At 39.1% G+C, this 13,993-nt stretch overlaps 1 protein-coding gene across 1 annotated transcript in view; it reads right to left on the reverse strand.

The window, feature by feature from the left end:
• WDR49 (WD repeat domain 49) overlaps positions 1-13,993 on the reverse strand; it is a 102,964-nt gene that overhangs the window by 58,019 nt on the left and 30,952 nt on the right. Inside the window, 2 exon segments of the mRNA XM_024741892.1 lie at positions 1,679-1,837; positions 3,689-3,856. Of these exon segments, the coding sequence (XP_024597660.1) occupies positions 1,679-1,837; positions 3,689-3,856 (327 nt within the window).

Consider the following 13,993-nt stretch of genomic DNA (forward strand, 5'->3'; position numbering starts at 1 on the left):
AAAAAAAAAACAAACCCAAACACAAAAAAAAAAAAAAAAAAAAAAACCACTGAACAAACACTGCAAGGTGCCAAGCACTGTGACTGATACCAAGTGTACAAGCTGAAAGGACACTGACCCTACTTAGGAAAGTTAACTACAATTTCAGTACAATAGAACACGTGTTCTAAGGAGGGACACACAGGTGCAATGGGAGTGCAGAGAAAGAAACACCTAGGTCTGTCTGAAAGACTCCAGAAAGTCTGAAACTTCAAGGATAAATAGGCTTTTGCCAGTTGAGAATGGAGGAGAGGGAACTGAAGGCAGAAAGAAGGGCACGTGGCAGAGCCATGAGGCAGCATGGTGGAAACAGGCAAAGTGTGATGCGGAGCATCAGATGAATGGAAGAGAAAAGCAAGAAGTGAGGTGGGCCTGGTAGACTGGGGGAGGGCTTTATATAAAAGCTTAAGAATTTTAGAGCTGATATTTAGAATGAGGGTAAGAGGAGGTATTGAAGATTTTTTCTTAGACACCACTTAATTAACAGGATGAAGGGCAGATTGGAATCAGACCTGTATGCAAGAAGGGAGACATGTTAGGCAACCTTGCAATGTTTTGGATGAGCTAACTCGAAAGATAATAATTCAAAAGAGGATGAGATTTTGAATTAGAGCAATGGCAGTTGAGAGGGAGAGGTGAGGCTGATAAGTATATTTGATGGTAGAATCAACTAGAATTGGCAGTTGAGTGGTGAAGTTTCAGGTGAAGGGAGGAGATTTACGGTCTGATAGGTAATACAGTAAAATAAGCAAGTTGGGCAGGACTTATGCACAGGGTGAGGCTAAGGATTTGAAGATGAATTTCTATTTTTTCTATTTAATTTTCACATATACAAGTATCACTTTAGAATAGAATTAAAAGTCAGAGTCACTGAAAAAGTCTCAGAGGCTGTCCCCGATAAGCCTACTGCCCATTCTTCTTCTCTTCATAGATTTCTGTTCTTGAAATCTATCACATGTTAACTGGATCTATATCAGGCATTATGTAAAACAGAAGCTTTACAGAGGAACACATGATGAGATTATTAGAGATAAAGAAATTTTTCTGGGAGATACGAGTAGTGAATAATGTGATCAGGATACAACCGGGACTACCTGGTTTTGGTACAATGTTTTTTCCACCATATTTAGAATTTGCACCAATATTGTCAAATAGAATGGGCTAATATATTTAACTGAAATGTTATTAATGTACTTGATATTCTTCAGATTAACTTTGATTTCTAATTTACTGAGTCTCTTCAGTGGAAAAGCAACAATAGTTAATTGGCTGTGCCAATTAACGAGAATTCTATATCTTATCAAAGCAACATTTTCTCATTCCCATTTCTGTTTTGTATTTTTATTGGATTAGTGAGTACTTTGGAAACTCTCAAAATGTGGCCTATTGAGAACCCAAAAATAAGGATTACATCTATGAGTACATGGTTTAAAACATTTTTTTTAATGAAACACCTTGTCCAGTTGCCCAGGACTATTCCTAAATTACCATAGTATCATTTTTAAAATACAGATTTCCAAAAACATAGTAGTAAGTCACTATATTATAAAAATCTATACCAGCTCTAAGAGGAATTTCAGACCAAAGATAGATTTGGGTAGGAACTGGGGAGGCAGAACTAAATAAATTAAATGCACACTGTTACTAACTTTATCTTTGGAGAAGATGAAAAGTTGTTTTCTTGCAGCAAAGAATTGGACAGCTATTACACTGGCTGAGTGACCCCAAAGGACACCAACCGGCTTAGAGACAACATAGGGGTTCCAAAGGCAAACTTTATTGTTAAAGCCAGCAGCTGCTAATCAGAATTAGAAAGAAAAAAAAATGTTTTTAATAACATGAATACTCTACTTTTTTTTGAAACGAGTATATCACACCCTATATCACCGTAGGTAGATAAAAGCCTTCTGAGCACTAATGCACCCTTGTCTTGAAGGAAGGAAAATCTTATCATTGTCCAATAGCCCAGGCTAATGCATGAATGCTATCACTGGAAATAGCTGAAATGCCGGGTGGAGGGGAGAAGGAGTCTGCATGGGGTGAAAGGACAAGACAGTTCCATTAAGAGGCAACCAGTAGCCCAACCCGGAGGGCAGAAAATCCTTCTCCCAGTCCCAAAGTTCCCCCTCTACAGCCATCACAGCCTAGGAATGCAGACCACGTTAAAATTATCCCAGGGGTAAGAGAGAACTAAAACAATACTTAAAGTTCCCAAATTAATGAAAAAGTGTAAGGAAACCAATTATTTTCACTGTCATGTAAATAATCAAGTATTTGCAGCAAATAAGCAGCAGAAATATGTTTGACCTGCTCTCTTGAGGCAATAATTTTGTTTTGTTTTTTTTTTAACACAAATTGATTATATTCAGGGAGCACATCAAAAACTGGGGATGCACAGTGCTTCTTCAGGTCTGGGGAAACTCAGCAGAGCACTCTTTGTCGTTCCCTTGTTTAGGGCCAACTGTGGAGCTGAACTTATTCACATTTATGGAATCGCCATAAATGGCAGACCCCTATTTGGATTAATACCCAGTGTAAGGGTTATAGCAATAAGAGGAAGCGAATCCACTCTTGTTTCAAGTCTTTACCCCATAGTATGAAATTAGTAAGACAACTGATAAATTTTACCCTGAGTGTTACTGCATACCGTAATATGTAATACCAGCACTGTGCCAGGTACAAGGTAGCGATCAGTATAAAGGGGCTGAAATAATCCATGAATCAATGCAATGGTTGATATTTGAGTCCTCCCAAACTCAATTCACTAACTCCTCCAGCTTTCTCTAATAAATCTACAATCCTCCTTGAAAGTCTGATGTTGGCATATTCCTGAGTTCAAAGTCAAGGTCTCTTTTTACCGTGATTGTCAGCTGTGACTGTTGGGAATTTTAGAGACTCTTCTTAGCTGATATCAATACTCTATATAAATGATAATTTTTGAAACAGGGTTAATATGACCCATTCTGTAGGCCATGTACATTCATTCTCTGTACTACCCTATTAATTTTTAAAATAATACCTCACTTTTTTATAATATTTGAACTAATATCATATATATCAAATTATCAGCTTTCAAAATACCTAAATATTTTATTTAAATAGATAATGCCTGAAAACCTTTATCGCTTATTTCTTCAGCTAAAATTTCCATCAGAAAAAGAACTCTCCTTTAGTATGCTAAAGGACAAATCTGAAAATTTTCAAAAACCATTAGAAGTTGTATTCTGAAAGGTGACTGAAAAACATTCTACATTTTGCATTTCTCTAGTGAGTGAGTGTGTGTGTGTGTGTGTGTGTGTGTGTGTGTGTGCGCACATAAGAAAATGATGTATAGGTTGAGCATTGGGTGATGTTAGGAAGATGGCAGAAGGCAGACACTGCATTCTTTCTCTATGTCATTTTGCATTCCCCACCAATTCTGATAAAAAGACTCATTAAAGCACTGGGGCACTTTCTCATCTTGTCACCCCAATGTAGTTCATATACACTGCACACCATAATGCATCACTGTCAGACGTAATAAAATGTGAGCTGCTCCAGTTGGTCTCCCTGGCGGCAAAGCAACGTGGTGAAGAGGCTCCATGCGTGCGGCTATGCATCCCAGACTATTGATGAGTCCCTCGTAGTTATCATGATTTATTTTACATACCAATTAACTTGATACGAGAGTGGTAATCAAAAGCACGAATGCCCTGGGCAATGTTGAAGGATGTCATGTTAAGACGCTTTTTTGATTTCTCTCTCCATGCCAGCACCCCAGTGTGTGTATTGCTGGTTGTACTGGAAATAATAGCATCTAAGGACGCATTGTAAGTAACTGATTAAAAAAGAAAAGAAAAGAAAACAACCTTTAGTCGATTTCTCAAAAGATACAGGCAAAATAGAATTGTTTTAAAAGATAAAATTCAACTCAGATTATGATGATGCAAACTGACACTTAGAAAACACCTCACTAAACCCTTCTCTCACCAAAGAACCCACAGTTAAAAGTTACATCAAAGTCTGCATCCAGACTTTTCCTCCCCCCCAACGATAGCTTAAACATTTTTATAATTAGAACACATGACAGGAAACAATATTAATGACAAGAATCATGTGGGATTCTCGAGATATAAGCATCGGGCCAAAACACTGGGTTCTTCCTCCTGGGCCGAAAGCAGGCAAACAGGAACTCAGCAGCTATCTGCTGCTCTCAAGGTCCGGCTCACGCCCAACCCATTGTTTTGTTTATGTTTTGACCGGTCTAGAATGTTTGAAAGTGCGGTGTCCTGGACTCAATGCTCTGCCAAGAGTCACAAACACAGCTAGAAGCCCAGGCTGATTGGCTGTTTCCCTGTTCCTGATTATCTAGTACTAAACGGGCAGCAAAATCCCACTTCCCAAGCAACAAAAGTGATCCTGCTGCCTTTTGTCAGAACGACCTGTGCATTCCTATCAGACTCTCCAAAAGACATAGCTACTCTGTCACCAACTTCAAACCACTAAGCCCTCCACGGTTAGAGGGCAGTTCTCTTTTGCATTTTAGTAAGACAATGATTTGTGCCCCAAGGTGAAAGATTTCTGATTTGACCTCAAGCCCAAATTTCTGCCTCACATAAAGAGGGATGTTGGAACTTTGTACAGCTTAAGAAAAGTTGCTTTAATAGGACAGCTCTTGAAAATGTTTCTGATCTGTTTATTATACAGAATCAAAAATAACACTCTTGGAATACAATTCTCAAAGGATCACTAGCATTCCTGCACTTCTTATGAAACTAATCCCTGACAGCAGTTCGTTCCACACTACCTTGTTAAAGATGTTTACATAGAAAACAGCCTTAGAATGTAAGATCACTTCTCCCTTTGCAGCAAATGATAGACAAACTTACTACCAAGAATAACTCTGGAGCAAAAGATAGCACGCGCCTGCCCACTGTAGAAGATTCAGGTTCTCTAAACTCAGGGTTCCTCTCCTGTAACATGACCCACTGCGTGCGCAGGCATTCATCTGCAAATGTCTGCTTTGCCTCTGTGGGACTTGGGTGTCAAGGGGAACTGACACAAATATGCGGATACTCATGGGGCTTGCTGTGCTGGGAGTAACGAAGTCTTTTTTCTCTAACACAGGAGTCTTCTGTCCTCTGTCATTTTAAGATTATTTTAAAAATTCTTTCTCCAAGTGAGAACCACAGTATTTGTATTGTTAGCTGTGCTGGAAATGGCAAGCTAACTTATTAGTAACTAACTTGGAAATAGTCTTACAATTTTGGTGAAAGAATTTAATTTGCTTTATATAGATGTGTGTATATATATATATATATGCATATATATATACACACATATATATGAATACATACATTTCCGAATTACTAAAGACAAGGAAATTCTGAGAGGCAGAAGTATAGCTCAATACATTCTTTCCTTTGAGCTTATTCTATTAAGATGATTGCTTCTGAAAGCAACAGGGACTTATATGTTTTAACATGACCAATTTAAAACTAAGGAGATTGGGGCTCTTCATGTGTCACATATAGATGTCCTCTCTCAAAACACAGCATCCAATCTTCAGATTTATTAGGCGTCTACTGCATGCCCTGTGCTGTGATACCTTTAATAAGAAAAGAAATAGACATAGCTTGGATGGTCCCAAGCTTGGAAAACAAGATACACAAATCAAACAATTACAGAAAACTTTAGTATACAATAAAGGGATAAATTGAGTAGTACAGAAATTATAATAGAGGTTCAAAGATGAAAGAAACCAGTGTGGGCTTCAGGGTTTGGAAGACATTTGGTGGGCCCTGACAAAAAGAGAGCATTTCAAGAGATAAATGGTGACAAAACACATGTGTGGGAAACAAAAGGTAAATTCAGAGCTCAAAGAAGACGAATCTACTCCTTTATTTTACAGGCTAAGAAATAGAGACCCGTGCAGGTTCAGAGATTTGGCCAAAGTCAGCAACTGACTGCTGTCCAACTCAGAACTAGAGCCCAAGCATTCTGATTCTGAGTTTGGTAGTTTAATGTCATGTAATGTGCAATATTAAAAATCCAGTCGCGATTGGACATTAGCGTTTGGCAGAGCCAGAGTACAAAGTCAAATCTGATCTCCTGACGCCTGGAACAGGGCTTCTCATATTTTCATATGCACAACTGTCACCTAGAGATCGGTGTTAAAACGCAGATACTCATTCAGAAAACCTAAGGTGCTGCATTGCTGACGATCCGCAGTTGTGGTTGTTGATGCTCTCTTAGGACCACACTTGGAGCAGCAAGACACTAGAACACATTCCTTAGAGCACTGCCATCCTTCTGTAGTCTAGAGAATTAAACCATAGTTCTTAAAACTTGAGATATTAAATGCTCCTTTGGGAATCTGATGAAAGATATAGACCTTCTCCACCAGAAAGATGTATATACACACAAAATTTTGTATAAAATATCAGGATCTGGGGAACCTCCCCCCTTCTACTCATGAAGCCCAACCATGATAGATCTGAAGAACTCAGGTAATTAATCTCCAGCTACCAAGTAATTTGGGATTGCAAAACACTTCACCTGCTTTTTCAAGTGATTCTTAAAGCTTCTGTTACTAACGATGGATCTGCTTTGCTCTTTGCAGGGAACAGCCCTTTGCAGGAAGCAGCTCTCTGCAGGAGGCCCCTTTTGTCTTGTCACTTTAGCAAAGCTATATTGTAACTAACCTTTAAACTAGGCACCCCCATGCTCTACTCACCTCCTGCCCAAGCACAATGCCTTGCCTAACCTGTTGATTCTTTCCTTAGATCAAAGAAATAGAAATGAAGACTAAGTAATTAACAGATGACTAGATCTTTTCCCCAGCTTCCCCTTCTGTAATCCCTCAAGCCAACTGTGTGAACAAGACAGCATTTAAAGAAAGATCACAAGGAGTCCACAAGTCTGCATGCAATGGGAGATGGTGATGAATCTGACCCCCTACCTCAATGATTAAATGAGTTTACTCCCCCTTTTTCCCTTTAAAAACTTTCATGGCCAAGCAGAATCTTGAGTTGGTTCTAGAACACAAGTCTGCCTTCTCCCCAGGTTGCAGGCCTCCTGAATAAAGCAACCTTTCCATTCCTACCAGCACTTGTCTCTCAAGTATTGACTTTCAAGTGGCGAGCAGTCCAACCTGAGTTCAGTAATGCCCACTTTGGCGCAGCTAAGGAGCCCGCGAGCTGCAACTAAGGAGGCCGCCTGCCACAACTAAGACCCCACACAACCTAATTAATTAATTAATTTTTTAAAAATACCCACTTTGGGCTTCTCTTTTTAGTTTCTACTTCTTTAAAATAAATGAGTTTAACTGATCTTTGATGCCGGGGTTCTACAAATCAATTCCAGAAAACAATTTCTAAGGAAAAAAGGAGGAGGTGCAATAATGCAAAGGAGACTTTCAGAAAGGAGAGCTCACAGAGCTCTAGGCAAACAGAATAATTCACTGAGCAGTGTATTGTGAAATGTTGTGAAACACAAAAGGACTGCTAAGGGCCAAACTGGTCTATTTCTCCACTCTGCCCAGAACTCACCTGGATGGTATGTTTCTTGCTCATCCCCCATCATGTAATCTCCCTCAGTCTATGGATTACTTATAATAATTATGAGGGTAATTTTTTGAATCCCTCCCATTCATTACCAGGTATCATCATGCCAGATGCCCTCACCCTGTAGTCATCTTTAGTGGGCAGACATCCCAAATTTACTGATGAGGAAATAGTCCAAAAGCCATATCACCCAAAGGCACGTGGCTAATTGGAGGTGGAGATGAGATTGAGCCCAGTCCTGTCTGGCTGTGAGCTTTCCATTTTGTACTACTGCATCCTTATTTTTCACTAAGCCACACTGCTGTATGTATGCCAGGTTCTTTCTATTACGTGATCTGAAGTTCTTTCTATTACCAACTACATTTATGTTCCCCATACTCTCAATCCCAGACCAAACTCCCACTTCATCTTTAGTTTTTCCTGATCTCTTCACTTTTTTATTGCTACTTATCCCCCTAGGACATAGTATTCCTATGTCCTCTTGTTTTCCATCTTTTTCTCATCTACTCTTTCCTTCTTAAAAAAAAAAGAAAGAAAGAGAGATAAATGAAGGAAGGAAGGAAGGAAGGAGTAATCAGCTCCTATAAAACTGAGTTCTTTGAGCCTCATTGGGGAGCAATTAATTTTAGGAGCATAAAGGTTGCTGATCACTTTTACACTAACACCACTACTTTACTAGACGGACCAACAGTATAAAATCTGAGGACAAGTATCCTCAACAGGAGCAACCTCAATGAAAATATTCCCTTTGTTTACAGAAAATGCTAAGAGTTATTATAACTTGACTTAATGAAGCAATATTATAATACATCAAGTATACAACACAGCACTATAATTATATCTTCAAATCCATGGAAATTCCATAATATCATTACACTACAATCAAAATAAAGTATTTCTACCCAGAAAATTGCTTTGTCATGTGTTTCCACATTATATCCAAGTATCTTCTTTAGTTTTGAGGCTATAAAGAAAGACAGATAAAGAAGTACATTCTGCCCTGGTATTTAAAGTATTGCTGTAAGATTTGAACCTGGAGGTTAGCAAGTGACATTCACGGGCCTGTAGTACATATTAGAGGCTCAACAATTCACACTTTATTTCTAAACCAAGATATAACCCGTTTCTGATTAAATTGTAAAATGCCAGAGCTCCTGAAAATGCCTGAGTAAAAGGTGAAAGTAAAGCCATTTCCTTAAAATCAGATTACCTGATATATAAAAATGTGTCAATGTGTTCCTCCCTTCTTGAAGAGAGGAAAGGCAATAATGGGTTATGATGAAAACGTTTTTAAAACATCAAGCTAGGGAATGGGATGAACTGATAAAGTATATGAGTTGTTTTTAACATTCTCACTGAGTTTGGGGATTGGTAAAGAAACATTTAAAAATTACTTTTCGATAATATTTGAGAGGATAAAAGACAATTTGATCATGTCTGTCCATTACGATGGTAACTTTCAGCTCTTCCACTGTCTTGCCCCTTAGTCATAAAAAAGGCATTAAGGGAAGCTGTCATGGATTTTTGTCCTCATGTTGCTGTCAAAATAACCCTGTGTAATAACAATTAGTTAACGTGAAAAAAGTGATTTGAAAATGAAAAGTGATGCTTAAAAACTAAGTAAGTAATTCTATTAAGTACCCTTAGAGTAAGCTAGAATGAGGCCACTCTTTTATCACTTGCCAACAGATGAAAGCTATAGCAGGGTAGAAAATGGGGCCATTTCTAACTAGGAATTCTTATTATCATTTTTCAGGCTTTTACTTTATGAGTCATGTGACTTAGGAAAACTCCCTACCTTGAACTTTCTTTGATGCCCTCTTGTTTGAGGGAGTTTATTTTCAGTTGCGTTTCTTATTTTGAAGTTGGAGTCCCATTCTCTGAGACCACCACAGGGCTCTCTACATTCTGAGCAGCTGCCATTTCAAAGAGGAAAGATAAGAAAGAATAATTCTATCTATTCCATTTTTAAAAATCAAAATACATCTAACTCAGAACTGGTATGTACATTAAAAATAATAATGCAATTCATTTAATGAATTTTCAGAATACTGATGAGACCTAGGTTCACAATACAATGGATCTTACCCTTCCACCGCACTGTGGAACGAGCTGCAGGAAAAGATCTTTTACTTCAAACTGAGGCCAGTGGCTCACAGCTGATTTCAACTGCTTTAAACCCAGTGAGGGCGCTGGCAGGAAGGGCAGCGTGTTCCAGCTGACTCAGTGGTGCACCCACCATTTTTGTCTGGAGGACTGATTTAGATGCAGGGAAGTGGAAAAACACACCAGCAAGACACTAAATCTGGCTTCTCTTCCAAACTTAGTCCCATCAATTATGAAGGCTCCCGAAGGAAACGACCTGCTGCCTGGATTCTAAATTCCCTGGCACAGTTCCATTAATCAGCTCAGCTATTAGTGATTTTATCAGTTCAAACTCGCAGCCGTGGTCAAACAAAGGGGGCGAAACACCTTTCAACATAATAAAAAGTCAATCACTTTCATTATTGGCAATTTAGTATTCACTCTTTCCGGAGCTGTACTTCAGTCTCTGGTTTCCAAGGTTTCCAGTGATATTGTCTATATGAAAAGGCAATTCTTTGGGACCAAAAAAAAAGAGAAACTTCTTTGAGGTTGAAGACATTTATGTCTTGCCGCTACTGCCCAAAATCACTGTACTTACTTTTCAAGCATTTCAGAAGGTAATTATTTTTCCGTTAACACACACCACAGAACCACTCAGACACAACGAAAACATTTTCTCCTTCAAAGTTTTAAATAAGTATGAACCTTACCTTAAAGCAGTAAGCTAATATTCACATGTCTGAAACTGAGTTTTTCTTTTGACATTTCAATTTTACAGATATTTTGTCATTAGCTTCAGTGAAACATTATCACCAAACTTGCCATGTATTAGTTTCTTTCCTCAATTGTACATTCCCTCCTCACACTGAGAAAGAAATCAGTACAAATATTTCTTTTTCTTTTTTTTTTTTTTGCGGTACGCGGGCGTCTCACTGTTGTGGCCTCTCCCGTTGTGGAGCACAGGCTCCGGATGCGCAGGCTCAGCGGCCATGGCTCACGGGCCCAGCCACTCCGCGGCATGTGGGATCCTCCCGGACTGGGGCACGAACCTGTGTCCTCTGCACCGGCAGGCGGACTCTCAACCACTGCGCCATCAGGGAAGCCCAGTACAAATATTTCTTGAGGAGGTCTAAGAATATCAACTCATGTTGCTGGGGTAAAAAGAGTATCACATGGATGCAGCCATTGTTTGCTTGCTCCCGACACAGTAAGTCTTGCAGACCAAGGAGCACAATCACTACTAAGCCCACTGTCCTCTACTTGACTCCAGCCTGCCTTCTTCCTTTTCCTGGCTCCTCATTTCAGCCTTCTTGCATTCTCCTCATAGGGAAATAACTGACCTGCAAGCAAACCCAAAACAAAAAAGCTGTATTTAAGCTTCGAGTCCCAGTGACTAAATCTGGGAAAAGTCAGTCATCCACTGCTTAGGACAGAAGCCAGTCCCCTTTCAGAGGTACCTGAGTTTTAAATCTAAAACTTGAAAGAAGACAAAGTCTTATATAGATACTTCACCTTTCCATAGTCTCTACTTTCTCCTTTTTGAGTTATCTTCTCTTCTATTGCATTTCTTCAACAGCCATTCATAGAGTATTACACTATACATTATCGGTAAATATATTTTTCTCACCCTGACCATTTTCTTTTTACCATAAATAACCCCCCTTAAAAAAAGGTCTACCAATATTTGCAAGATTTCTTTTGGTTTCTCTTTTCTCCTGAAATATTTTTAATAACATTTATTCAATGTCTTAGTCCAGGCTGCTGTAACAAAATATAGAGACCTAGTGATTTGAACAACAAACATTTATCTCCCACAGTTCTGGAGACTGGGAAGTCCAAGACCAAGGTGCTGACAGATTTGGTGTCTGGTCGGGGTCTACTTCCTAGTTCACAGATGCCCTACTTCTCACTGTGCCCTTATGTGGGGAAGAAGTGAGAGAGCTCTCTGGGGGTCTCTTTCTGTTCACAAGAGCTACACCTTCATGACTTAATCATCTCCCAAAGGCACCATTATAAGGGAGTAGGCAGTGGGCTTAGGACTTCAACATATGAATTTGGGGGGGAGAAGGACACAAAAATCCAGTCCATACACTCTGCCCCTGCCCCTCTCCCCAAATTCATGTCCTTCTCACATGTAGAATACATCTCAACAGTCCTAGAAGTCTTAACTCATTCCAACAACAACTCTACAGTCTAAGTTCAAATCTCATCCAGATAGCTAAATCAGACACGGGTAAAACTCAGGATACAATCCATCCTGAGGTAAATTGCTCTCCAAGCTGTGAACTTGTGAAATCAAACAAGTTACACGTTTCCAAAATAAAATGGTAGAACAGGCATGTGACAGGCATTCCCATTCCAAAAAGAAGAAAGAACAAAGAGGTGATAGGTCTCAAGTAAACATAAAACCTAACAGGGGGAAACTCCATTAAACTTTATGGCTCAAAAATAGCCCATTGGTCTGATAATCTGCCTTCCAAATGTACTGGGATAGCAACATCACCCCCAAAGGTACTGCCCACGCTGTGGCAACGGCCCCACCTATGCTGCAGCTCTCTGAAGTAGCCCCACTCTTGTCAGGGCTCCATTGGCTGCAGCCCACACCACAGGTCTCTACAGGGATGCCCCCAAGTGAGGCACTAGACTGGGGCACGCTAGCCCACCTGAACCACAGAGGCAGCCTCACTCACCCTTTGAAACCACTCTGCAATATCTCAGAAGAAAAGATCCAGGAACTTGAAGACATAGAAATAGGATCCAACTCAACTAAAGCATAGTGATTTAAAAAAAGAACCAGCTGAATAAAAATGAAAACGCCTCCATAACTAGTAGGGCAATATCAAGCATCTTAGAGAAAAGAAAAAAAAAAAGAGGGGGAGACAAAAAACTTCAGAAAAAATAGCAATAGACAAATTTTCAAATTTAATGAAAATCCAAGAATCACAATGAATTCCAGTCAGCATAAACACACACACACACACACCAAGAAAACTGAGACACATCACAATCAGATCGCTTAAAATCAGTGAGAAAGGGAAAGTTGTATGAAACATTATACTATGTGTTATAAAGGACACTAAGAGAATAAAGGACATATTTCCTGCCCTAAGAATATTGTTTTAATTTTCAATTTATGTATAAATGTGATTTGTATGTGAGACATCCAAATTTGGGACATCTGGGATTGGGAGGGTTATGACAGGTAGAACCAAAATTCTGATGTGCGTACAGAAATTTGTAGGAACCCAAGAGCAAAGCCAAAATTGAGAAGTTTGCAAATTACACAAGGAAGAGTCCATCTGAATTAGATGGTTGAAGAGACAAACATGAAGCTTGGCAAAGGGAAGGGAAGTATCAGAACAATACTGGTAAGAAAGATTCTTCTTTTGTGGCAGATCAGGAGTATCTCAGAATAAAGAATCCTAGAAGTAGTCAACATTGAGAAAGTAAGCCGGGGAGAGTCTGAGCATTGGGCCCAGGAGGGCATCTGTCAACTGCAAGTAGAACATTCCCAACCTGGGAACAGAAGTCTTTGTGAGATATTCTAAAACGGCTCATCATTCCACATTTCAGACCTCAAGTTCTGAAGATTCCTGTTTCAAAAGGTTGCTTGTTTGTCTCCTTGCTTTATCATTTCCATTTTCTCATGATCCCAACTAGCCAATCTGATTGCAGTTTCTTTCTTTGTCCTCCAATCTATGCTGGACAGAACTACTAAATAAAATTTTCCTAAATGCTGTCTACATCAGGTCTGCCCAAATTTCCTCAAAAACATTCAATGCTTCCCTGTTTCATTTTTTTCTGTTAAATGTGAACTTGGCCTGGTTGCCAAGATCTTCCAACAGACATCCTTATTAGACCTAGGCACTGTTATGTCCTTAATACTCCATCTCTGATCTATTCATGTCCATCTCGCCCTCCATTATTGTGCCTACTTGCCTACCTTTATTTATGTTCACCATGCTCTCTTTTTTTCCCTCTATCCATCCATCCTTCGAATACCACTACTCACCCTTGAAGTTCTTCCTCATGTCTTTTCCTGCTTAAGAATTACAATAGGAGTCAAAATCTTGTTTATATGATTTAGTAGTTAATTTTCAGTACCATTGTACAATGTTCAAATACATGCTTTTATGTCTTTAATTCTTACTTACCTATTAAGTTTTTTGAGTTAAGCCTATAATTTATCTTTCTTCCAGTGCCTCCAATGCCTAAGACAGTTTTAAAGCACATAAAATATAAATAATTGTCGACTGATTTAAATAAGTGGACTAAAGTAAATATATCCTTTCAGCTATTCTTCCAAAGACTATTCGCTTGATTAT

Source organism: Neophocaena asiaeorientalis, unplaced genomic scaffold (assembly GCF_003031525.2).
Source record: "Neophocaena asiaeorientalis asiaeorientalis breed wild unplaced genomic scaffold, Neophocaena_asiaeorientalis_V1.1 scaffold211, whole genome shotgun sequence".
Classification (NCBI taxonomy): domain Eukaryota; kingdom Metazoa; phylum Chordata; class Mammalia; order Artiodactyla; family Phocoenidae; genus Neophocaena; species Neophocaena asiaeorientalis.